General features: G+C 56.2%; 1 protein-coding gene across 4 annotated transcripts in view; it reads right to left on the reverse strand.

The window, feature by feature from the left end:
- The window catches only part of SHISAL1 (shisa like 1), a 134,303-nt gene that overhangs the window by 13,349 nt on the left and 96,289 nt on the right, over positions 1 to 24,665 (reverse strand). For all 4 annotated transcript variants that reach the window (XM_032492410.1, XM_032492408.1, XM_032492407.1 and 1 more), the window contains exon 4: positions 24,182 to 24,499. In XM_032492410.1, coding sequence (XP_032348301.1) covers positions 24,182 to 24,499 — 318 coding nt within the window. The remainder of the gene's footprint in view (positions 1 to 24,181; positions 24,500 to 24,665) is intronic.

Genomic DNA, 24,665 nt, shown 5'->3' on the forward strand with positions numbered 1-24,665 from the left:
CTTAAGTCTTGGTGCAGATGGCGCACCTGCACCCCCATGCACCCCCAGCCCCCTGCTTACTGCTCCCTACTGCACCCCCGCCAGCTGGCACACTGCCTCCTTCGTTTGAGTGATCTCTGTCTTTCCCTGGCTCACAAGTTCCAAGAGGGCTGGCTTATCTGGTGGTCTGTTTTCTGCTCTACCTCATCCCTGAGAACCTGAATGGGTGGGGGTAGTGGGGGAACCTGTAGTAGGCAACCCAGACTCCAGCCTTGGAGACCCCACCTGGGGTGTGGACAGTGACATCAGGTGGATAAATGCTGAGACAGAGGAAGATCCAGGGGCTGAGGGAAGGGGAAAGTCAGAGGAAGTCTGCGGAGGATGTCCAGGTGGCTGTCTAGTCTTTGTTTGGCTTCCCTGAGGGACAGCGAACTCACTACCTTACAGCCCACTCCAGCTGTTCAGTGAGCTGGAAAACTTATATAATGCAGACTGAATCTCTTCTCGTAGTTCACATCCTGGCCCCCACTGCCCTTGGTGGCCCTTCTGGGATATGGTGGCGGCAATGTCCCTTCTCACTTGTCCTTGCTGTTCTAGGCTGACGTGGCCATGGGGCTCCCCATTCTCCTAGTCGAGGCAGCATCACTCCCCGCCTTGGCCGAGGGCTCTGTGTGGCTGTCCCTGCTCCTGAGCCCCACGGCCAGGCCAGCCCCTGCACTTCCCTGGAGTGATTTCTCGGGAGGGCAGGAACTGCCCCAAGTCGCTCTGCAGGGAGACAACTTTTTGGGGGATGACAGGCACAAAATCCAGATTGATGGAACCTCGGGGGAAGGGGGCGCCGATGGGGAGGGGCGGGCTAGAAGTCTCCCTGGTGCCAGCGTTGCTCCACTTTGCAAGCTGGGTGGTGGGGACCTAGTGTGTATGTCACATGGGTGCCTTATATGTACATTTTTAGATTTTTTTTTTTTGCACAACATGAAATAATTCAAAATCAAAAATGTTTAAAAATTCTGCCCTCTTTTTTTTAGAGGGTAAAGTTTTGGCTGGCCACGGAGGCCTCTCACCACCAGACTTCTATGACTGTTTCTGCTTCTTTGCTCTTCACTTCAGAGGACTTTCTTTCCAGAACAGCCAAGTGGGCTCCCACATGCTGGGAACATCTTCCCCTTTCTCTACTTGACAAACTCCTACTCATCCTTCAAGACCCTGCTCACTGGGCATCCCTTCCATCCATGCAGCTCGTCTGACTTCCACAGGACTCTGGGACGGTCAGCACCACGTGGCACTGTAGAGGGCTGGGGACAGTCATCTCCACTGGCCTTGGAATCAGGCCTGGGTTCAGATCCCATCTCTGTTCCTCACAAGCTATAGTCACCTAACCTCTCTGGGCCTCCAAACCCACCTGGTGCCACTCCAGTCATGCTGGACCAGTGTCACTGCTGGCCTGTGGGGAATTTCACTGCTGTGGACACCCACTGGCCGGTTGATTGCTATGGCTTGGCCTGTCGTGACACAGCCCAGAGCATCAGCTCCTGTGTGGCCCAGGCACCTCGGGAACACTCTCTGTGCAGCCTTCGGAACAAAACTGCAGCAGATGTCAACTTCTGTTCTGCTTTCATTGGCAGCTGTGCCTTGGCCACATTCGGAGCTGCAGCCCATGAGCGCAGGAAGCTGTCCCCGTGCAGTGGCAGGTCCCTGTCCCCCAGAGCCCCCCTGCCCTAATCCTCCCAGCGACTTTGCTGGTAGATGGGCTGCTTCCTGCCAGACAGCCCCATGGAAACCAGCCCAGCACCACGGATGTTCCTTTTGTGTGGTGTCAACGTTGGCACCTCCCACCAGGCCTTCAGGGAGCCCTCAGTGATGGCACCTTCTGCCAGGCCTGGGCTGGGTGCTGGGGCACAGACCTCTCAGGCGTGGTTCCAGCCCTCGAGGGCTCTGAGCTGGGGGGAGCCACAGTGGGACCCAAAAACAAGAGCGGCAGATCTGGACTGTGTCAGCGGTGAGGGCCTGCGGGGCGTGGCCTTGGACTGGGGCGGGGGAGTCAGGGGAAACTCTCATGTCAGGAGAGGGGGAAGGCACTTGGGGGTGGAGGGCCCACAGCCTGAGCCAAGGCCAATCAGAGGGGTCACAGTGGGAGACACAGGATGGTCCTTGCTGCAAGGCCACCCCTGGGGGCAGGGCAGCAGCCTGGACGGGCTCGGGGCAGGCAGGCGGGCTGGGCAGCGGGCACCACTGCCCTGGATAGAGAAGCAGGGCTGGAACTGGGCCCTCCCCGGGACGAGGAGGGTTCCCAGCTGGCGTCTGCAACCTAACTGGGGAGATAAGACAGAGCACCTGGCAATTTGAATAACAATGAACAATTTCAGAACGCTGAGAGAGTCTGTAACAATAACTGCTCACGATAAAAGCATAAAAGCCAAGGAGTCACAGGCACAACATGACTAATCGCCAGGTGAACTGAGACAACGCGCCCGCAGCACTGATAACAGCCCGCCCGTATTTAGCACTGATGATAAGCCAAGCGCTGGGATAGGAGCCTTTGGCACGCTTTCCACGGCATCCTCAGCACCCCGAGAGGTGGAGACACTGTTACCACATCTTACAGAGGAGCGGACAGTTCAGGACCACTGTCGGGGTCAAGATGGCAATCCCACGGAGGTGAGATCAGAGTCTCCCAGAGCAGAGCTCTTAGTCACCAAAGGTGTGGTCATGGGGGGCTGCATGGAGGAGGTGTGCTCGTGTAATGATGGTAGAAAGTGAAACGGAAGCATTGAGAAAAAGCAGCTTAAAACTGCAGGAAGCTGCCCCTGCACACTGGCTGAAACAAACCTGAAACTAACACTGAAACAGACAAAAAGACTGGTGAGGGGCACAGCAGCAGGAGCTGCCATCCACGCCCGCGGGGAGGGCAAAATGGTCCGGCCACTTTGTGAAACCGGGGGGCAGCACGTGCTGGAGCCGAACCTGCACCTGCCCTGTGAGGACACAGCGCCTGTGTAGGCACAGTTCAGGCTCCCAGAGAGGCCCCTCCCCAGGAGCTGTGAGTGTGACCTCATATGGTGCAAGGGAGTCTGCTGGTGCAAGTAAGTTGAGGACCCTGAGAGAGCGTGGCTTTCCTGGGTTACCCCAGTGGGCCCAGGGCATCACAAGGGTCCTGTAAAGAGGGGAGCAGGAGGGTCACAGTCAGAGGAGATGTGAGGACGGAAGCAGAGGTCAGAGTGGTGAACACAGGGCCATGGGCACAGGCCGCCTCCAGAAACGGGCAAAGGCCAGGGGACAGAGTCTCTCTGGAGCAAGGAACCATTCTGACAACACCTTGAAATCAGGTGTTCCTCAGGCTCATTTTGAACTTCTGCCCTCAGAACTAGCAGAGAAAACATTAGTGCTGTTTTAAGCCACTGAGTTTGTGGTCACTGGTTGCAGCAGTGGCAGGACAGGCTACAATAATACCTGAGAGAAAGGTATACACTGCTTCCCCGGGGGGCTTGGATGTGAGCGTTCAGAGCGGCTTTACTGATAATGGCCCCACGGTGGAAACAGCCCAAACGTCCTCCGAAGGTAAAGGGATAAAAGAAGTGTGACGCACCCATACGATGGCATACTACACAGCAGGAAAAAAGAACGAGCTTGTGCTGCACCCAACATCATGGAGGAATCTATCTTATTGATAAAATACCGCATGAGAGACTCAGACCCCAAGGGCCCACACCATCCAATTCCAGCAAGGAACCCAGGCTAGGAGCAGCCCAGGGTTGGCGAGGCAAAATGAACTCAGGGGCTGGATGTCAGAGGAGTGGTGTTGAGCGGACGAGAGAGAGCCTTTTGGGTGTTGAAAAATTCACCTTCTCAGACTGAAATTGATGGAGCCAAACTTTGTGTGCTTTAACTCGGACAGTAAGATGTGAGCCACCAGTGCCTCCTCCGGGAAGCCTCCCAGGGCCAGCTCTGGCAAGGGCTGCTCTGTCAATATTTTCTGGAGGAACCAACGGAAGCGGCTGCCTCTCAACACTCCCACCTCTCATTAAGTACACAGCACCTCAGGTTCGCGGCTCCCAACTGGGTGAAAATAAACCCTCTGTGCGTGCAGCTTTGCTGATTTACAGATAATTCGCACAGACACCATTTCATTTGCCTGCCACCCCAAAGGCAGGTAGGCTGTCCCATTTCACAGATGAGGACAGGAGGTTTGGAGGACGGGGGTGTGTTGGTTGCCGGACACTCCACATCCTTTCCCTTTTCCCCTTCTGAACTGGTCTCTGTATCCCTCAGGAATGACACCGGCCCCAGCTTTGGTGGGGGGCTGCTGAATGGATCAGCCATTACCATGTCCCCCCGTGCCCCCTCCCTGGGATGGGCACATGGCCCACATTGGGATGATCAGGACCAGTAAGACGTGGTTCTGGGGCCTCTGTTTGAGCCACAGGGAGGCTGCTGCTGCCTTTTCTGATGGATTTGGACTGTGGCTCTGGGAGCTGGTGGCAGCTAACTTGTGACCCAGAAGGAGAGCTGGGCCTAACCTCAGGGAAGTGTAGGTAAAAACTGTGAGACTAGATCTTCATCAGATGGTTAGGGCTGCTGGATGAAGCCTCTCCTGAAATCCATATTTCTCTTCAGCACATCCAGTTGCACGAGTCAAACGTTCCCTTTACTGTGTGAGCCACTCTGAGTGCGGTTTGCTGCTGCCTGCCAAGTGAGAACATTCTAACTGATAACTGTCACTGGCACCAGTGGCTAGAATAGAAGTGACAGGAATGGAATGTCACTTCCAAGATCAGGTCAAAAAGATTGTGCCCTCTATCTTACTCGGAAACTTACACTCTATCCCCGAGCCCTCTTATAGGGGACTCCAGTGGCCATGTTGTGAGCTGCCCCCAGAGAGGCCCACATGGCAAAAAGATGCCTCCTGAGGGGAGGACCTGGGGCTGCCGGCAGCCACGTGCATGAGTTTAGAAATAGATCCTTCTCTCCCCACATTCCTGCCCCCTGACTTTCCTTCTGATGCCCGAATGCACTGGCTCTCTGCCTCAGTGCCTTTGCACATGCCACTCCCAGTGCCTAGAATGGTCCCCACTCCCACCTCAATCTCCTCCAACCTCGGCAGCTCACTCTTTTCCATCCAACAGGTCTCAGCTGCCCGGAGAGGTAGAGGTCGGATCACAGAGGGCCATGAATGCCGAGCAGAGGGCCTGTTCTACTCACACAGGCCATGCGAGCCTCAGAAGGGCTTACAGCTGAGGAGGGCTGACCAGGTGCCTCCACGGACGCAGGGCTGGAGGCTGCCCTGGCTCTGGTTGGTGGAGGAGGAAGGGGTCCGTGGGGAGCTGTGCCTGGCTCTGAGGGCCTCGTTGCTAACTCCCCACATGGACCCTTCCTTCCTGTCTCTTCACCCGCCTGCCTTGAGCACATTTCTCTGGGAGCGGAGGGTCTTTAAACTCCACATCTTAAAGGTTAATTTTTAATGCAGCTTTGGTAAATATTTGATGCCGTTGCTTCCATGGGCACTCTTCATTCTGCATTAAATGCCACAAAGTTCTCAAGACGCTGTCTTTTTCATCCCCCTCCTCCTGCTGTACAAAAATAAAGACTCTCTCCCTCTGCTTCCTGCTATGAATTTTTCAAAGCACTTTCCACATCCATTCTTGTCCCTGATCCGTGTTTCCATTAGACAGGCAGAAGGTCAGAGAGGCTTTGAGTTAAAAAGACACCACAGAAGCATTCTGTCCCTTCTCTCATTTGACAAGAGGGGAAAATGAAGCCTAGGGAGGGACGCGGCTGCCCAAGGTGGTGGACAGAGTCGAACAAGCAGCTGTGACTCCCAGACCAGGGCTCTGCTCCAGGCACTGGGATCCCCAGTGGGACTCAGACTGCCCTTGCCCTTGCCCAGTCCAGTGGGCACAGATGTGACAACAGACCACATGGTCCTGGCTGTGATGGGAGCAGGAAGCAGAGAGAGAAGTCCTCCAGAGGAGGGAGGGAGGCCTGGAGGAGGAGTGACCTGGGCAAGGTTTTGAGGGATGAGTAGGAGTTCGTGGGTAACTGGGGTAGGGAACCCAGTGGTGCCAGGCTTGGGTGAGCGTCTCATGGGCAGAGACAGCATCTGACCCACTGCATTCTGTGTCCCCAGACCTGGCCCGGGGCCCAGGCTTTGGTGCACGTTTTGTAAACCCTCTGGAAATTAAGGTGCTTCCTTGCTCTGGGGACATTTGCACCTTGCCCTTGGCCATCCATGGCTCCTGGTTCCCTGGCCCGGGCACCGTGCACGTTGCTATGCTCCCCCCGGTCTGGACGCTGACCTGGCTCTGTGCCTACTTTACTGCATCCCTGGCTGCCTCAGATGCCCTGACCCCTTCCCTAGGCCTTTCCCACTGACCTCCGGTCAGGACAGAGGCAGCAGGAGGGGGCTGAGGCTTGGGTGGGGTCACACCCTAGTTTGTGAGCGAGCGTGCAATACACACATTCAAGCACACACACGTCACACTGCACACACACACACACATGCAGACTACATCCGCCCACACATTGTATACACACACCCACTCTAGGCTTGGCCTTTCCTGGCTGGCCCTACAGCCAGGGAAGAGGCCATCTCTCACAGGCAATGTGTCCCGAGCCATCCTCCCTCCCAGCCCCTCCCTCTCCCACTCACCTGTGACCCGCCCCGGCCCTCGGATGCATGCTTGTCCTTTTCACCCCACCCACCCTGCCCCATGCCGCATCCCAGGGTGCCCCCCGCCATCACTGATGATAAACACAGGCCATGACCGCAGCCCTCGCCCCACCTCCTGAGTTGTCCTTCCTGGGCTGTGGCGACAATGCACGTCACTCACATCAGACCCCATAGGGGTCCTCGGCGCTCCCTCTGCCCTGCCCCCACATCCACTCCCTCTGTAGGGCCTGTCTCGTCTACAACCAAAATATTTCCTCATCAGTCCCTGTCTCCATCACCTCCGCCCCCCGCCTATACCACCTCGGGCTCTTCCCCGCAGCCTCCCTGCCTCCTCCTATCAGCTCTGCCCGGGGGACGGGGGGCACTGTCACCAAAACTCCCATTGGACCAAGTCACTTGATGCTGAAAGCACGTCACCTGCCCCACATTTTCCTTAAACCAGTGGACACGCTCTCTCCCCGCCACGAGGGCCAATAGCGCCCTGCGTGTCCTGCTCTCCGACACACCCACTGCGAGTCACACCAGCAGCCAGAAGAGTGGCTTTTCGGGAAAGAGGCGAGCAGGGCTCCACTGCACACCCATGTCGATCGGGGCACATCTAGAGGTGGGGATCTGCCCCTTGGAATCGTGTAAGTGACGGTGTCGGCCAGGGTCAGGGACACAGTCGCTGGGTGTTACTATAGGATCTCGTGTGTCCACGCTTGTTGGCAGAGAGGGTCCAGAAAAGGCACCAGCAGCTCAGAAGGGGTCACTGGGTGGTGCTGGATAGGGGAGTGGGGCCTGTCTGCAGTGGGGCTGGGGGCCGAGTGGCAGCGGGGCTTCTGGATGCACGGAAGAGGCCTGCCTGGAGTGGGCTCTCCAGGATGCCTCGTGGGGTCTGCCGGCCTGGGGTCAGTGGTCAGGAAGGAGAGCTGGACGCGGACAGAGTGAAGACAGACTGGGGCCCGGGGCAGCTCTGCAGCCCTGCCTCCCTGGCCCTGAGACCACAGGGCCCAGTGACAGCTCTTTCCAGCCTCCTGAATCTGGACAACTCCAGCGGCCTCACCAGGGAGTGGGCTCTGGGACACGAAGACCCCAGGGTGACCATGCCCACAACAGAACAATCTAGCATGCCGTCTCCCTTGTCTTGTTTGGCTGGACGAGCTGGGACACAAATCCTCAACCACTTCCAGCCGAGGAAAGGGGGCATGTGGCAGGCACCTCTTTTCCTGCTCATGAAGTGAGCAGAGACAGGGAAAGGGGATAACTTGGGGGTCCTTCCTATGAGAGGGGCGCTGGATTAGGTCCTCCACACACCCTCTCAGATTCTGTGCCCGTAATCTCCTTGCTGGGAGGGGATTATTTGCTCCCCCACCAATGTATACCTGGAAGCTCAGAGAGGTAAAGCCACTCGCCCAAGGACACACAGCTGGGCAGCCCAAAGCCCGGTGCCAGCCCAGCCCAGGGGAGTCCCGGGCTATAGCACCCAAGGATTCCCAAAGCCAAGCCCCAGGAGGCAGGACAGGATGAGTCAATCCCAGAGCTCCTGGCCAGGCCACTTGGCCAGCACCCTCCCGGCACCTTCGAAACAACGGGAAGACCATCCTGGAGGGCGTGGATGAGTGAGGAGGGGGTGCCCTTTTGACCCACAGGTAAGTGTCGTTCTGACGGCAGCTGGAATGTCCCCGCTGGGAGACATTTGCTGCGCCAACATTTGCTTCTATTCTCAGAAGCAAATATTTGAGCAGTTAAGGCCAGAGTTTTAATGGTGGGGGTGGGGGAGCAGAATTAAGAAGGAAACTTTCCGTAATACCCCCTGACCCACATCAATGGAGATAAATGCCTCCTTCCCTCTCCCTCTGGCACTTGATCTGGGAGCTGGGCCTGTGAAGGGCCCCGGGTCTGGATGGTTTTGGGGAGCATAACAGCCTCGAGCCTCACCACCGGCTCCCTCCCCGCGATCTCGGTTCTCCAGTTACCCCGCTGCAGCCCAGAGGGCGCTTATGTGGAATTTCTGTCAAGTTGACATCAGGAGCATCCTCCTTTCTGGCGGTAACGGTCCCCCAGGACCCGCAGGCCTTCGTGGAAGCAGCTCCTTGTTAATTGCTCACGCGAGCTGGCGTCTTTGTTTAGACAGCAGCCACTGAAGTTACCGGGTGTGGAGCTTTTAATTAAGACTCCAGACCTGGGAGCTGGGTGGGCAGTGTGGCTCTGCCCTCCCCGGCCAAGCGGCCGGGTGCAAGGGCGGGGTTGCGGGAGCCCCTCCCTGGAAGAGACAGGTTAAGCGGCCACTTGGTGGTGTGTCCCTGGGAACAGGGGCGCCATGGGGCTATGCACCTGCTCTGTGCCAGGCTCCTAACGGGCACTGTCCCCGTCCTCCCGACGCCCCCATTTTCATAGACAAGCAATCAGGCTTGGGAGGAGCGAGTGACTTTCCCAAGGTCACAGGGCCGGTGGATCTGCTTGGCTGGATCCAACGTTCTCGCTCTCCCAGCCCATGGAGCTGCATCCTGGGCCCAGAGACAGTGGGTCTAGATCATCCAGAAGCATCTCCAGTGATTTTCCCAAAACCTTGTTTGTGGTATATTTGCCCCAGGGCTGGATACATGGATTTTCCAGGCAAGTGAGAGGACAGTCAGGATGGATTTTCTGCCCATCACCAGCCGGCATTCCTTGCGGGCAGGGCTGAGATTCTCTCTTCTTCCCACCCCCAGCACTCGCACGGGCTGTGGCCCTGCTCTGACTGGATAAGCACTTGCACAATAACGAGTGAATTGAGGGAGGCCCGGGCTGCAGCCACACAGCAATGCAGACTGCTTCAGAGAAGGAAAAGCAGGATGGAGCGGGCAGTTTGCAAAGGGATGCCCGAGACGTGTCTTTGAGGACCCACAGCCGGATGTGTGATGGGGGGTCTGACCAGCCTGCCTGCCTTCTCGCCACCTGCCCCCCACCCGCCCCTGCACTGCTTTCTCTGCACTGGGATGGACCAGGATCGGGAAGGACCAGGTTCTGGAAAGGGTGGGGCTGAGTCTCCCTCCAGAACCGCCCTGCTTCCTGTTCCGGCTACCCCTGCCAGGACGCCTGCCTCTGAGTGTCACCGGAAGCGCTGGGACCCAGCTCGCACAAACACGTAAGGACACGTTTGCTTGTCCCCAGACCCCTGGGGCGGGCAGATCGCTGGAGGTGCCGAGCATCTCTTCATGATACACATACAGGGGCATGCCGGTAAGTACTTAACGCCTGGTCCTCCAGGGGCACAGGAGTCCTATCTGTAGCATTTCCGGCCCATTTCCCTGGTGTAAATAATGCCAACATGACATCACTTAACGCAGCGTTGGGGGAGAGATGCGCGGTCGGCACCATTACGCAGGTTTCCATCACACAGATACAGCAGACGTAAAAACTCGAGAGCAGAGAAAGTGGCTGATGTAGCAAAACCACTGGGAAGTGAAGAGGTTTATCTATTATCTTTGCATTTAATATAATTTATTTAATGGGAAGTTACTATCATTGAATTTTTAGAGTGGCCATGTTTAACAATGGGCTCCCAAAATTTAACCACCAGGTCTGTTGAGACAGTGTGAGGTGTGAGATTTATTTATGGATTTGCTTTATCTGTAGCAGAAAAAATACAACTCTTTTTTATATTATTATTAAAGTGTAGTTGATTTACAGTGTTGTGTTAGTTTCTGGCGTGCAGCAAAGTGATTCCATTATATATATATATATATATTCTTTTTCATATTGTTTTCCATTATGATTTATTACAAGATATTGAATATAGTTCCCTGTACTGTACAGTAGGACCTTGTTGTTTATCTATTCTATCTACAGTAGTTTGTATCTGCTGATCTCAAACTTTTAATTTATCCCTCCCCCTACTTTCCCTCCTGGTAACTATAAGTTTGTTTTCTATGTCTGTGACTCTGTTTCTGCTTCATAAATATGTTCATTTGTGTCCTATTTTAGATTCCACATATAAGTGATATCATATGATGTTTGTCTTTCTCTGTCTGACTTACTTCACTTAGTATAATAATCTCTAGGTCCATCCATGTTGCTGCAAATGGCATTATTTCATTCTTTTTTATGGCTGAGTAATATTCCATTGTATAAATATACCACATCTTCTTTATTCAGTCATCTGTTGATGGACGTTTAGGTTGCTTCCATGCCTTGGCTATTGTAAATAGTGCTGCTGTGAACATTGGGGTGCAGGTGTCTTTCTGAATTAGAGTTTTCTCCAGATGTATGTCCAGGAGTGGCATTGCTAGATCATATGGCCACTCTATTTTTAGTTTTTTAAGGAACCTCCATACTGTTTTCCATGGTGGCTGCGCCAATTTACATTCCCACCAACAGTGTAGGAGGGTTCCCTGGAAAAATATAATGCTCAAACCAAAGATATGATTGCTCACTGCAAGTCTGAGTTCTCTTTAAAAATGGCTTGACTTAAGGTCAATTAAAAATGTAGTAAGTAAATAGCACAGGGAGGACCACCTAGGAGCCGAAGTCTGGGAAGTAACCTGTTGCTTAGGGAAATGGCTTCAATCATCCTGTTTTTGGGGCACAGAAACTAAGTGGGTATCCCGCAGGAGGGGAAACACAATTAGTTAGCAAGCAAAAGGGAAGGCGTTCAACCTCACTGCTAATCAAAGAAATGCAAACCACATAGAGGAGGGCGCCCCGTGCTGCAGGGGGGCTGGGAGGCGAGCTGCTGCTGGGGACAGTCCTCTGAGGGAGGGGCCGGCACTGGTATAAGGAGCTGTCACACCGCAGACCCAGTAACTTGCGAGCCTGGAGTCGACCCAGAGGACATCACTCCAACAAGGGAAAACCACAAACACTTAGAGGCGCTTGTTACTGCCCCTCATTTTCTAGAGTGTATTCTTCCCCTTGCGATGTTTTCTTGCCACAGGAGAAAACGTGCAAGCTGCATAAACGCCCTGCTGTAGGGAATGGCCAGTGTGAGGCCAGCATGTGAATCCGGACTACTGGGGAGCTGTAGAACGCTATTCAGAAAAATTAAGCAAAAACCTCAGGATGCTGGCTAACTTAACGTTAAGTGAATATAATTAGAAGAGAAATACAGTCGCCCCCATAACCATGGGGACTCCATTCCAAGACCCCCAGTGCATCCTTGAAACCGCAGAGAGAACCGAACCCCATGTATACTACATTTTTTCCTATACTGACGTACCTATAATAAAGTTTAATTTATAAATTAGGCACGATAAGAGTTCAACAACAATAACTAATAATAAAATAGAACAATTATAACAATCCACCGGAATAAAAGTTATGTGAATGTGGCCTCTCTCTCCTCTCGCTCAGAACATCTTATTACACAAATGTAACGCCTTTTCCGTCTTAATTAAACACGTAGCAAGCACTGCGGCTGCTACTTTCGCGGTTTGAGGTGCGACAGCAAAACCGGCACAAATTTCTTTTTCCTTCTTCACAATTTCATGGATACAAGGTTTGCTCTTACCGTAGATCTTAGCAAGCTTGGCATACGATTTTTTTCTTTCCTTATTAAGTTGAGAACGTTCATCCTTTCACTTAAAGGAGGCACTCTGTGGCTTTCCGTGGGCACAGATGACTTGCCAGCATCACTGCTGTCGCCCTGCGTGGCCATGGCTAGGTAGGTAAGGGTCACGCCAGCACAAGCACTGCGACACGACGGTGGTTGATCTGATCACCGAGACGGCGGCTACCAAGGACTGTTGGGCAGGACACGCTGGCCAGAGAAGCGAGTCCCGCCCCGGGCGTGAGGTTTCATCACGCTACTCCGACTGGTGTGCAACTGAGAGCTTAAGAATTGGTGATTTCTGGAATTGTCCATTTAATATTTTCAAACAGCGGTTGACTGCAGGCAACTGGACCCGGGTAAAGTGAAGCGTCGGGTAAGGGGGACCAATGCCCGTACATCATTATTGGCAGGGTGTGAACTGTGGGCACATAAGAAAGCAGAAAGTGCAAAGCCCCTGTGGTCCTGGTCCTGTGGCTTTTCCCCTCTGCTTTCACTCTGGCACGAACACGCCCCTCGCTGTAATTAGCGCTCACTGAGGCACCTGTCACAGGCTGGGCTCTGTGCTGATCCCTGCAGTCAGCCTGCAAGGTCAGTCTAGTGGGTCCATTTTACTGATGGGAGAACTGAGGCTCAGAGACGTTAAATAATTTGCCCGAGGTTCCCGCTAGCAAGTGGAGGCACAGTCTGAACCCGGCTCTGACTCCGAGACCGAGCGGCTCACCTCTCTGCAAGCTTACTGGAGCTCGGTGGTGAGAGTTTGGAGGCAGCATTTTATATAAACCCATCTGCGCCGTCTTTACTTCTGTGCTGCTGGGTCCTTCTCTGAGGGGCAGGGATTCCAGAGGAAGGAGGCAGGTGGGGAGCGGTGGGGTGGATGGATGGGGACCCTTGGCTGCCTCAGCCCCTCCTTGGGTCTCCAGAAAGATCCAGGGGGCTGGGAAAGACCATCATAGATGGCGCAAGGGAAAGGATAAAGACTCAGAAAGCAAATGAAGCAAAACGAACCACGCAGTGCAACCACACGCACGAGGCAGTTGTCGATGGAGCTGGTGCAGGATTGGAAGCCACACGGTTTCTGCTCAATCCTGGGTCCAGTTCAGAGAGGGCTTGGTGGGCCTGTGCCTGGGGCCCCAGATCTCACGCCCTTTAGAGTGTCCCTGGGGTCCTGCCCCAGGATGGGTAAGACCTGACCTGCACCGGGAGCCCATCGTCGGGTCCAGCATGGAGCCGGATGCTTTGGCTACCATCTCAGTGTGTAGCTCTCACAGTGGGAGAAGTACAGGTAGAGACGCCGCCTCCCATTCCATGGATGTGGGCTATAGAGTCAGCTGGACCTGGGTGTGAATTCCAGCTCAGCTGCTGTGCAGCTCTGGGGAGTTGCTAACCCTCTCTGAGCCTCAGTTTCTTTCTCCATGCAGGGAGCTCCGAATGGCCAAGCTGCTGTGCTGCGGAGGGTGTGGAATGGCACTGTCTGTGCAGCTGCTGGCTCATTGGTTCCTCAGTAAACGGGCGCTCCTGTTGTTAACAATTATAATCCAGTTCATCTATTTGTCTGACACTTACTAGGTGCCTACTCTGTGCCAGACACCAGACAGACGAAGATGCTTTCAGTCAACACCTGCTTACTGAGCACCTACTAACAGCACTGGGGGCATGGCTGGGCACAAGACAGACCAGTCCCAACTCTCTCGGGATTCCTTACAGTAGAGGAGACAGACAGTAGACCAGAAACCAAACACAAAAGAGGTGGTGAGCCCCATGCAGAAACCAAAAAGGAAAAGAGAAAGTAGAGAGGGCTGGTGGGCCAAGGGACTGTTGCTATTTTGTAAACCTTGGTCTCGGAAGGCCTCTTGGAGCAGGTGACATCTGAGCAGGTGTCTGGTGGAGGGGAGGGAGCCAGCCGTGCTGGTAACTGGGAGGAGAGCAGTTCAGGCAGAGGGAGTGGCAGGTGCAAAGGCCCTGAGGCAGGGGTGAGCTTGGCAAGCTCCAGGAACCGCAGGGAGGCCAGTGCAGTTGGAGCAAGCGGGGGGAGGCGAGGACAGAGGGACTGGGGAGGGGTATCGAATCAGGTTGTGGACCAGTGAAAGAATTTGGATTCGTCCCCTAGTGAGAAAGATATTGGTGGGGTTTGATTTATGTTTTAAAAGGATCACTTTGCTGCTGTGTATGTTTCAGGGGATGGGAGGCAAACGATAGAAGTAGGGAGAGATTCAGGAGACTTTGTCTCCACCCTGGTGGGAAGATGGACTGGAATGGTTGGTCTCAGTAGAGGAGTGCGGATGGAGGATTCTGGGTTCATTTTCTGGGTATCGCTGGCAGGATGTGTGAAGTGGGAAAGGGTGGGGGTCAGGTTGGCTCCAAGGTACTGTCCTGAGGAGGCGGTGGGAGGGGCTGGGGTCCCTGGATGTGCTGGTCCGCCCTGTCCACTGAACACTCAGCAACGCCGCTGGAGACAGACCCGGGAGTCGGGGCAGTTGGTCTAGACGGGAACTGTGGCGTTGGGTGGGGTTCTCAGGCGCGGGTTGAGACAGGAAGAAGAGGTTCAGGGAAGGGCCCTCCAGTGTCTGAGGATGGGGAGGCGAGGAGGGAGCAGTGAAGTGGGTGGAGAAGGGGTGGCCACTGAGAGGCTGGGAGCCACCAGGGGGAGTGGCGCCCAGGACCTGGGGTTCCTGAGGGCTCCCCGCTTTTCCTCAGCCTTTTCCCTCCTCTGAGACTTTGCCGAGTTGCTCTCACTGCCTGGATTGCCCTTCCCCCACGTCAGAAACCCCCACTTAGCCAGTGAAACCCTTTCTGGTGTTGGTCACCCTCTGGCCAGCTGGCACTCAGCTGAGAGGGCTGTGGGCCCTGGGGACAGCCGGCAGCTGTCTTCAACATTGCAGAAAGCCTGCCATACCCTGACGCGAAGCCGGAAATGAGGAAAACATTTGCACAGCAGTTTCTCCTCTTCCCACATCTTGGTTAGCCAGACAGCACCCCGTGAGTCCAACTGCATCGCCCTGCCTTCCCGGGAAAGGCAGTTGGGCTGAATCACCTGCTGGAGGTCCTCTGGCGATTAGGAAATGGGGGAGCAACACTTGAACCCAGGTCTGTCCCTAACCACTCCGCTTCCTGCCTATAAAGATGCAGAGCTCCGTGTGGGCAGAGCCGTTCGCACGCAGGCAGCCGGCTTCTCAGGGAGGAGCGCTCCATTACCGGGCGGCACTCGCCTGGGCCGGGATGCGGAGGGCGTGTCAATGCCAGCAACTGGAAACCCTCTCATCCTGGGGGCCCAGGGGCCTGGGCATGAGCTGGAGTGATGCTCTGAGAAGAGGAGGAGAAGCTTTGCAGGGTGGGAGGTCAGGAGCCCCCAGCTGGCTCGAGACCTGGAATTGGGTCATGGAGTTACGGACCATCATCTCTCGATGGACAGTGACTGCAGCCATTAGAGCAGCAGCTTATGAAAACGTCTCAATAACGCAGGCGGCTCTCCGTGACATAATGTTGAATTAAAAACCCAAGACACATAATTTTCTGTGCGAAGGCAACAACTATAACGTGAGCAAGGCGCTGACGACAAGAGGACGGTTGGAGGGGATGATGGGCCGCATTTGATGCTGAGGCTGTTCCATCCCCTCTTCGCATGTTCTCTGGTGAGCATGGCAATTTGATGATGGAAAATTCTGCATGAAAAGAAAGGAAATGGGACTGCTGCTTGGTGGAGGAAGTAGCTAAAGCAGGGAAATAATACCTGAGACCAGCAGTGAGGACCCTGTGCTCTGGCTCTGGGCGGCCCCGCCTCTCATGCGTCTCACCACCCCTCCCAGCGCTGCAGAAGACTGCCTGGGTTCAAATGCTGAGTCTGCGGGTGACCAGCTAGGGTGACTTTGGCCCAGTTACCTAACCTCTCTGTGCCTTGGTTTCCTTGTCTGTAAAATGAGGATTCAGTCAAATAAGTGCCTGAGAGCTGGGAGAGAGGCACTGAACCACGCAGACCCTCAATCTTATGTTCTGGCAGGGATGGGGCAGGAACACAGGGCATCCTATCTGAGTGCGTGCCAGGGCTGCCCCTGGGCTCAAGGGTTGCTGTTGTTTTAAATTCACCCTGACAGCACCAAACCCAGGTGTTCTCTTTTGGGCCAAGCCCCCTGCTCTTCTCCACTGAGAAGTTTGGCTCTGAGCATCCCTGGGGTAAGGAGGGACGGGCCAGCTGGTGAGAGGTGAGAGGGTGTTCCCTGGGAATGGGATCAACGTCCCTTGAAGCCTTACTGTGTGCTCAGCCCTGGGCTGGGTCCTTTCGTGTGCCCTCCTTCACTTCTCATCACTATTGTCCAGAGGAGGTACTGAGACTCAGAGAGGGCCAGTAACTCATCCGAGGACACACAGCAGCTGAGGCCCCTGGTCTGGGCCTTTCTGTCATTCCCCATCCCTCATGGTACTCCTTGGTAGTGGGACAGCACTAATGGACAAATACCGTCCTGGGTTTTCGCCAAAGCCATTTGCACAAGATGAAAACAGGGAGAGCAGGTGGGGGTTGGCGAGGGTGCCTTCCCGTGTAGGCAAGCCCAGGTGAGAGGAAGCTAGGACCGAGCCGGGGAAGACACGGGCCAGGGTGTCCTGATCCTGCTGGAAGCCCCGAGCACTTGAAACTCCAGCCCCTGCTGGAACATTCACTGTCTTCTGAATCCCAATCAAGGAGGCCTCCTTAGTATTTGATGTGATGCCAAGGAAAGACGATCTCTGGTCCTCTCCCTTTGTCTCCTAATTTTCTGGAATTTCTCGCCGTTGGCTGGTGTCCTCCCTGCAGAAACCACACACCAGAGACTCTGGCCGCAGAGCCAGGAAAAAAGTGACATCTGAGCTCTATGAGGGGGGAGGCTCTGGGGTTGGGTGAACTCCAGGGACCCCACGGGGAAGGCACGGATGAGTTCCGCCAGGGGCTAGAGGGGATTCAAGGTGAGGGAGGGAGGAGATGGGAGGGTGATGGGCTGAGAGGGGAGCCCCTGAATGTCGGCAAAGAGGGTCTGCCCCTCCCTTAGATCTCACAAAATCTTCAGATGCCACATGATTTCAAGGGTCACCATGGCCTTTTCTCATGCTGCTCCCTCTGAAGTGACTTTTCCATTGTGTTCCAACCAGGTGACCTCCCCTCACCTCTGCAAGGCCTGGCTCAATGTCACCTCCTCCTCCAGGAAACATGCGTGGACTCCTCCCTCCCCTGCAGCTCATTGTGGACTCTCCTGGGTCCTCTGGGCACTTGGTGTCACTGTGCTTGTTCTCCTGAGTGATGCGACACTTCCTGCGCAGACTCAAGCCCCTCCCCGACCAGGGCTTTCTTGGCCGGGCTGGTGGACCAAGGAGAGCTGCTCCTCTCCTGCCAAGGGGGCCAGGTAATTCAGCATCTGCCCTGGACTCCAGAGTCAGCCCCCCCCACCCCGGGCTCCTTCTGCCAATCTGGGCTCTGAAGTCACGCAGCGCACCTTGCAGAGACACTCCCAGGTCTAACGGCCACGTCTCTGTCCTCTATTTAAGGGATGGTCCCCAGACTGGAGGCATCAGTGCCTCCCAGGAGCTTATTTATACAGGCAGAGCCCCAGGCCCGCCCCAGACTATGCACATCGGAATTTAGCAAGACCCCGGGGGGCTGAATCCCCATCAAAGTTTATTGAAGAGATACACAAAATATCCCTCTCCCAGGCCGAGTCAGTTTTCCCTTGGGTCGGCTTGGGGGCTGGGCAACCTCCTCTCTCTCCTCTAGTCACCACCTGATCCCTCACCTGCAACCCAGGCCTCCAGATCGGATCGGGGTCCCTGACCTCAGGGAAGGTTTTGAGGGACGAATAGGAGTCCCCTAGGGAGATGTGGAAGAAGAGCATTCTGGGAAGAGAACTGCATGCTAAAGCAGAGAGGTGTGAATTGGTAAGAGTTAGGGGGGTGGAGCCAGGCTTCCAGTGGAAGATGTGAGGCAGGGATGAGGTGGGAGGAGGCTCTGAAGTTGACAGGGGCTGCTGCAGTTGGCTCAGGGTCAGACTTGGTTCTGGGAGAATTTGGACCAGGGAGACCCTGGCTCAAGCCCATGAACTTACTGTGCAGCTTTGGGCAAGTCGCCTAGCCTCTCTGGGCCTGAGTTTGGTTATCTGTAAAAGGGATGATAGACCCGTGGAGCTCAGTCCCCAGGATGGGAGTTACAAGGGTCAGTGGGAACAACAATGGGGGCGTGTCTAGACAGTAAGCATAACCGTGGGTTCCAGCACTCAGCTGGCTCCATGCATCTTAGAGGGAGGTGAGCAGCAGCCTGAGGCTTCAGAGAAAGGGAGGTGGGCTGGGGACGGCCTGGGGGGGGGCGAGCTAGGAGCGGAAGCCCTCCCGGGGATGGGGAGGTGGGGTGAATCAGGGGGAGGAGGCAGGGACAATGGGAGAGGGGCTGGGGTCCTCGGAGGGCAGCTGGAACCTCGTCTGGTCCTCACAACCGCACTGTGAGGTAAGGCTGAGACTGTCCCCACTTTACGGATGAGGAATCCGAGGCTCAGACAGGTCTTGAGGAGCCAAAACGGGATTCAAAGCCAGGGGTGCCTGACTGCGAGCCCCTGCTTGCTCCCCTGGGCCGGCAATAGTGACAGTGATGCACGGGAGCACGGCCACATGGCAGCAGGGGTGACACTGCATCTCGGGGACCCTTCCCCGCAGCTGCAGTGTGGAGCCTGGGTGGCACCGCAGCGCCCCAGGCCTCCCCTCCTTTTCTCCTTTAGCCCCACTTCACCCCACGGTGCACAGCCTGACCATTACGGGCATGTGGCTCTGCTGCTGCCACGTCAAGCAAACGGCATTTGCTGAGTACCTACTATGTGCCCTGAACACCAGAGACAAAGCCTCTGCGGTGGGCGTGGCCCTGGCTCCAGGGAGGCGGGAGGTGGACCCGAGCAGAGGCAGACGGAAAGTCAGGCGGAGCTGGGCTTGGGCGCAGGGAGAGCAGGAGCTCAGACTGGAGTGCTGGCGTGTCTGCTGGATGCAAGTGTGAATGTGGGGAGGGAGGGAGAAATGGAGGGGAGGGAGATGGAGGGAGAGGTAAAGGGAGGGTGGCAGGAAGGAGGTGCGCATAGCCGCGATCTGCCTTCCTGCCGCCTGTGAGCCTGCAAGTGTGCAAGGAGGGCCAAGGTGAGAAGTTCCCCAGGTTTGGGAGAAAGACTGTGTCAGGTGCACAGAGGAGACATTACGAGTAACGAAGCAGGGCAGCATGTCACCACTTTTCAGAAGGAAGTGAGCCAGGGCAGCAGGGGCGCCAGACTGAGCCCCTGGGATTCTAGCGGAAAACTGTGCAGTCCAAGGGCATTATGTCCTAAATGAAGGGAAAGCCAGCTTCTCCGCAAGATGAACTGAAGGCGGCTGCACTTCAGCCCTCGGACCCCAAGCCCCTGGATCCAGGCCGGGTCCGTAACTCAGGGGCTGTGAGTTTGGAGGCGGGGACACTGCAGTGCGCTCCCGGTCGGTGATGCGGTGTCGGCCCGGCCCCGCTGGGCAAGGAGACGGCATTTTCGGTGATGGAGGTGGAAGGAGCGGGCATCTGCAGGGGCCACAGCGGCAGGCACTGCTCTGAGTTACGGCGCCACGGATGCACGGCCTCCGATGCTGCTTTGTAAGCGGCAGCAGGGGGGCTGCGTCTGCCCACGCGCCCCGGAGGAGTTCCTGACCCAGAAGCTCCTCCCTCCTCCCATGGGCGAGGCCACGTCTCCAGTGGCTCTGCGAACCCCCCTGCAGAGAGGCCAATGGCCCTGGGGTGGGGCCCTGCCTCCGTCTCCCCCTTGTGGGTTGACCTGGGCAAGACGGTGAACTCCCCCGAGCCCCCCGGTTTCCACATCTGAAAACGGGGCTCAACACCTCTACCCCACAGGGCAGGCGGGAGACAAGACGAGCAGCATGTGGCTGCCCTGCGCCGGCCCAGGTGAACGCTGCCTCCGCCCTCCCTGTCTGTCCTGGGAGGGCAGGGCCCCTACCATGTTTATTTACCCGAGTGTGAGATGACCTCAAGAATCGCCAACACGTGGGGACCAGCCACCAGGCCAAGCCCTTCACCAGGATCAACACACTGAATTCTCAGGGTGCTTATGATCCCCGGTATCTACATGGGGAAACTGAGGCACGGGGTGGAGGGAATACATGCCGGAGGTCACGGAGCCTGCAGGTGACGCAGGTGGGCCTGGAACCTGAGCTGTCTGACTCCCGCCCCAAACAGATGCACCGCTTCCAGTAATGCTGATGGTGACAATGACACTAAAAATCATCCACTTAAGAAGGGCAATGGCTTTATGATTGCACTGGGGCAACCCCACTGACGGAGCCGGTGACAGGTGCCCAGTAACAGTTGGCGCTCAGCAACGGCTCCTTCCTTCTCCCTCCCGTCCTCTGACCTTGTTCCTCCTTGATAGGGTTCTGAGTGTCCGCAGGGCCCTGCCTGGTGCCTGACCCCACACAGGACCCGGCTGAGGGCAACGAGGGTGAGGCCAGTGCACTGCCGGGCCTCCCGGCCCAGTGCTTGCTCCCGGCCGCAGGCCCTCCCTGCAGCATCCTGGGGCCTCCCCTCGGGGTGACTATGAGAAGCCTCCTGCCTCAGTCTCCCCTGGAGGGGTCCAGGGCTGGGTCTTGACTCCAGAGTCCCCCAGACCCAAACAAGAGCCCAAAACAGGCATGGGGGTCCCCAGAAGAGGTCTGCACCTCATGACAGAGACTCGAGGAACCAAGGTGCTGAGTGTGAATTTGCAACCCTCTTCCCCATCAGCCCCTTCTTCCAAGAGGAAGGACTCTGGTCCTGCTCCCAGTGTGGGGAGAAGCTGGGCTGTGGGCCGGGAATGGAGACGCTTCCAGGATCTGGAGAAACTGGGATCAACCACAAAATACAGAGCTGGGATGGGGGAGGGGAGGAGGAGGGAGAGGCCACAAAGGCCGGAGAGCTCTGGAGATGAAAGTAGAAAGAGGGAGAGGGAGAGGGAGAGAGACTTGGGAGCGGATCGGAGCTGAAGGGCAGGCGTCTCAGCAACGCCCCGGGGAAGCGCTCCCACAGCTGCTGGAACGCGCGTGTTTGGAAGATCCAGGCGACAATTTGGATTACAGCAGCACAGGCTCTGGCTAGTTCTGGGAGAAACACTGATCACAGCCCACCCCCCTCCAGCCACCCGCCCCCACCCCCACCGTGGCACCTCCCTGTGACCACACCCACCACCGCGTGGCTGCAGACCTCCCCTTGCCGGGCTGGGTGTGCTCTCGCTGGCGCACTTCCCCTCCTGCCCACAGGCAAGGCTTGCTTAACCTCAGACAGCGTGGCCCCATGGTCTGTGCCACCCCCAGGGGGAGCACATCATTCTGTGACGGTCACCCACGTCTTCGTATGCCCCATTTGTCTCTGTGGCCCTAGCACCCAGCACAGAGCCAGGGTAGGGCAAAGGTAGACAGGTGCACACAGGGCGATGCGGGGATTCCTGCCGCCACAGAGGGCAGGGAGCCGGAGCCCGACTCCGTGCTCCTGCCTCCATCACGCACCGACGATACCAGCTGTGACCTCGGGCAAGCTTCTCTGTGCTCCGAGCGCTTAGCCCGTGGGGTGCGAGTGAGAGTCAAAGCACAGAACACAGCAAGTGCTCAGGAGATGCTGCTGGAACCTCGGGGAACCACGGGCACCCACCAGGAGGCCCAGCAAGGTGAGGTCTGCCCAGCTGTCAAAGTCCATCCCCTTTCCTCTGGGCTGGTGGCTGCAGCCCAAGCAGGAAGCCCCTGGCCCGAGGTCACACAGAGAGTGGAGGGCAAAGCCGGAGCTGGGAGGCACCCTGGGGATCCCCCATCCCGCATCCCGCCCGTGGAGGTTCCTAATGATTGTTTCTGAATAAATGATCGTACGGTTATGGAAACACCATTGAGTGTGCACACAGGAGAACCAGGAGGGACACACACAGGCTCTGAGCTCCGGAATGAACCGTCTCCCCTCTCAGACCGCACAGCCTGGCGAGCTCAGTCTGTCACTAGATGCCATGAGCTCAGACTTCACATACCGTCCCTGCAAGCTCGGGGACTCTTCCCCTCTGCAGCTGTTGTTCTTGAACCCCATCTGGATTGCGTAGCGCAGCAGGTGCACAATGTGTGCAACGTGGAAAGGACGAGAAGGCAGAGACAGGCAAGGGTTAACAGCAAGGGAGAGGCTGAGGACTGTGAGGACCAGACTGCGGACAGCGACTCAGAAACCGACCAGCATGGTCCCTTTCAGTGTGAGCAAACCGGCCACAACCGGCAGGACGGCCACAACCCAGAAAGACTGGCTCATGTCACCGCCATGTCAGGTGTGCACGGAGGGAGGGATGGAGGTGGGGAGGGGACACCTTCGTTTACATGGTAGCTTCTCAGTTCTCAAAACACGTCGCTTCGGGTAATGACATTTTCCAGTGGTTCTCAAACTGTAGTGCCTACAGGATGCCTGCTCAGGAGGCTGAGACCCAGGAATTCATTGTAACAAAAACCCCAGGTGTGTCTGTGACAAGGGATCCACCTTCCAGGAAACCCCACCTTCGGGGCAGGGTCAACGTGGATGTATGGTCGGTGGTTTTGGGTGGGCTTGTGAGTTTCCTCCCCAACTCCTCCCCACTCCTCACGGTGGAGAGCAGGCTCTTTTGCACCCATCACCTCCACATGCCCAGGAGCCCGGCTCGGGGCCCCGCCCAGAGGACCCGCTCGGTCCATATTTGTCAAACTGAACTGAGCAAGGCTGTGTCTTCATCTCCGCATGACAGATGGGGCAATTACTTGATCGATAAGCACAAGCTGATTTAAGTGTATCTTATTAATTATTCAAGTCATTCATTATTGAAAAGGTCACTCTCTGTTAGCTACTTAAAGGATCATTAACTAGCTTGGTTGCATCTCCAGCAAGTAGGCAGCCAGGATCACGTGAGCACCTACTATGGGCAGGGCAGTTTGTTTGACTCTCAGGACAACCCTGGGGAGGGGGTGGGGGTGTGAACCCTCACTCTCCACGCCTTCACCAGAGTTGGAAGGTTAAGAGGGTGAAGGAACTTGCCTGATGTGACGGAGCTGGAACATGATGTGCTGGGACTTGAACCTGGGCTGGGAGGCCCACAAAACTCATGGACTCGGCGGTGATCCCCGTGTTGCAGGTTTTTGCACCTGGGTCTTGCAGGCCGGCCTCAGGATTGTGACATCCTGGATGATGTACCCCGTGCCCTGTGTGCCTGTGGCTGCAGCTTAGCCCCCGCAGAGCATCTGAACCCCACACCTGACCTCTGGACTTGAGCATCTGCCCTCAGCTTGGCTCCTGCCGGGGGCTGATGCCCAGCTTTGGTGCACAGTGGTTCCTGCTCCAAAATGCACAGACTCCCCACCCCCACCAGCTCTGCACTGTCCAGGGACCCCCAGGTTAAGTTACTGCCTACATTTCACCAGCCTGGGGATGGACAGACATGAGAGTCACAGTAGAGGAAATCATGAACACACCCCTTGGGCACTACTGGGGTAGCCACCTCATAAGGCCAGCTGAGGTCCCATCCCCTTTGCCAGCATCCTGCCCTCCCCCTGAGCCATCACTGAGCAGCCTGCTTGCGTCGCCTCAGATGCCTTTCTGAGACTCAACATATGTGCATGCTGGAACCTGGCAATACGCTTATTTACTAACTTCATGCTGAAAAAAACCCATCCCTCAGCCCTGGACAGACCGACTCACTTCCTTTGACCAGACAGTGAAAACTTAGAAAGACATCCAATTTCCCATTTTGCCTTGTTAGCCAGGAAACTCACAATCCATTTAATACTCAGTGGCAGCAGCTCTCACACAAGAATCTAAGGAAAAGAAATTTGCGAGCTTTGTTAGCAAGCATGGTTTCAACCTTACATTTTGAATTTTCTGTCCCGGCACATGCACCACGAGCAACTTCGAATCCTTCATGGCAAATAAGATAAGCAAACAATCCAGTAATCGACGAGCCAAACACAGCAGCAATAAGGATCTGGCACCTTCCAACCCCAGTCAAAGACAAATGATCGCAGCCACTCACCAGGCAGACGAACTCTGGAAGGTCATCAGCGGTGGGCTGTGGCTGTCTCTCTGCAGCGTGTGCACGGCCTGGGGGGCTTGCGGCAGGGGCCCTGGGGGAGGCTGGGGCTGCGGGGCTGGCTGCCCTGGCCGGGGGGCCCGGGCAGGGTTCCCCCACCGCCGGGGGTCTGGTTTCATCCACCGTCCATGGATGCCCCACCGCGCCAGGTAAACCTTGCAAATGTCGTAGTTCATTGCCGAGTAATACAAAAGATCCAGGACCAGCAGTGTCAGCACGAAAAAGCCGTAGATCCACACTCCCAGCAGGGCGGTGTAGTTGCTGGGGGAGACAGAGAGATGGAGAGAGGCTGTGACAGTGACCCCAAGGGCCAGAGCTCATCAGAGTTGATCTTAAAATGCGGCACAGAGGCTCTTTTGGGGTCTCAGAAGGGGGGATGGTGAGCCCCTTTGGGGGGCAGGGCATCTTGCTTCCTCTGCTCATGCCA

Source organism: Camelus ferus, chromosome 12 (assembly GCF_009834535.1).
Source record: "Camelus ferus isolate YT-003-E chromosome 12, BCGSAC_Cfer_1.0, whole genome shotgun sequence".
In the NCBI taxonomy this organism is placed as follows: domain Eukaryota; kingdom Metazoa; phylum Chordata; class Mammalia; order Artiodactyla; family Camelidae; genus Camelus; species Camelus ferus.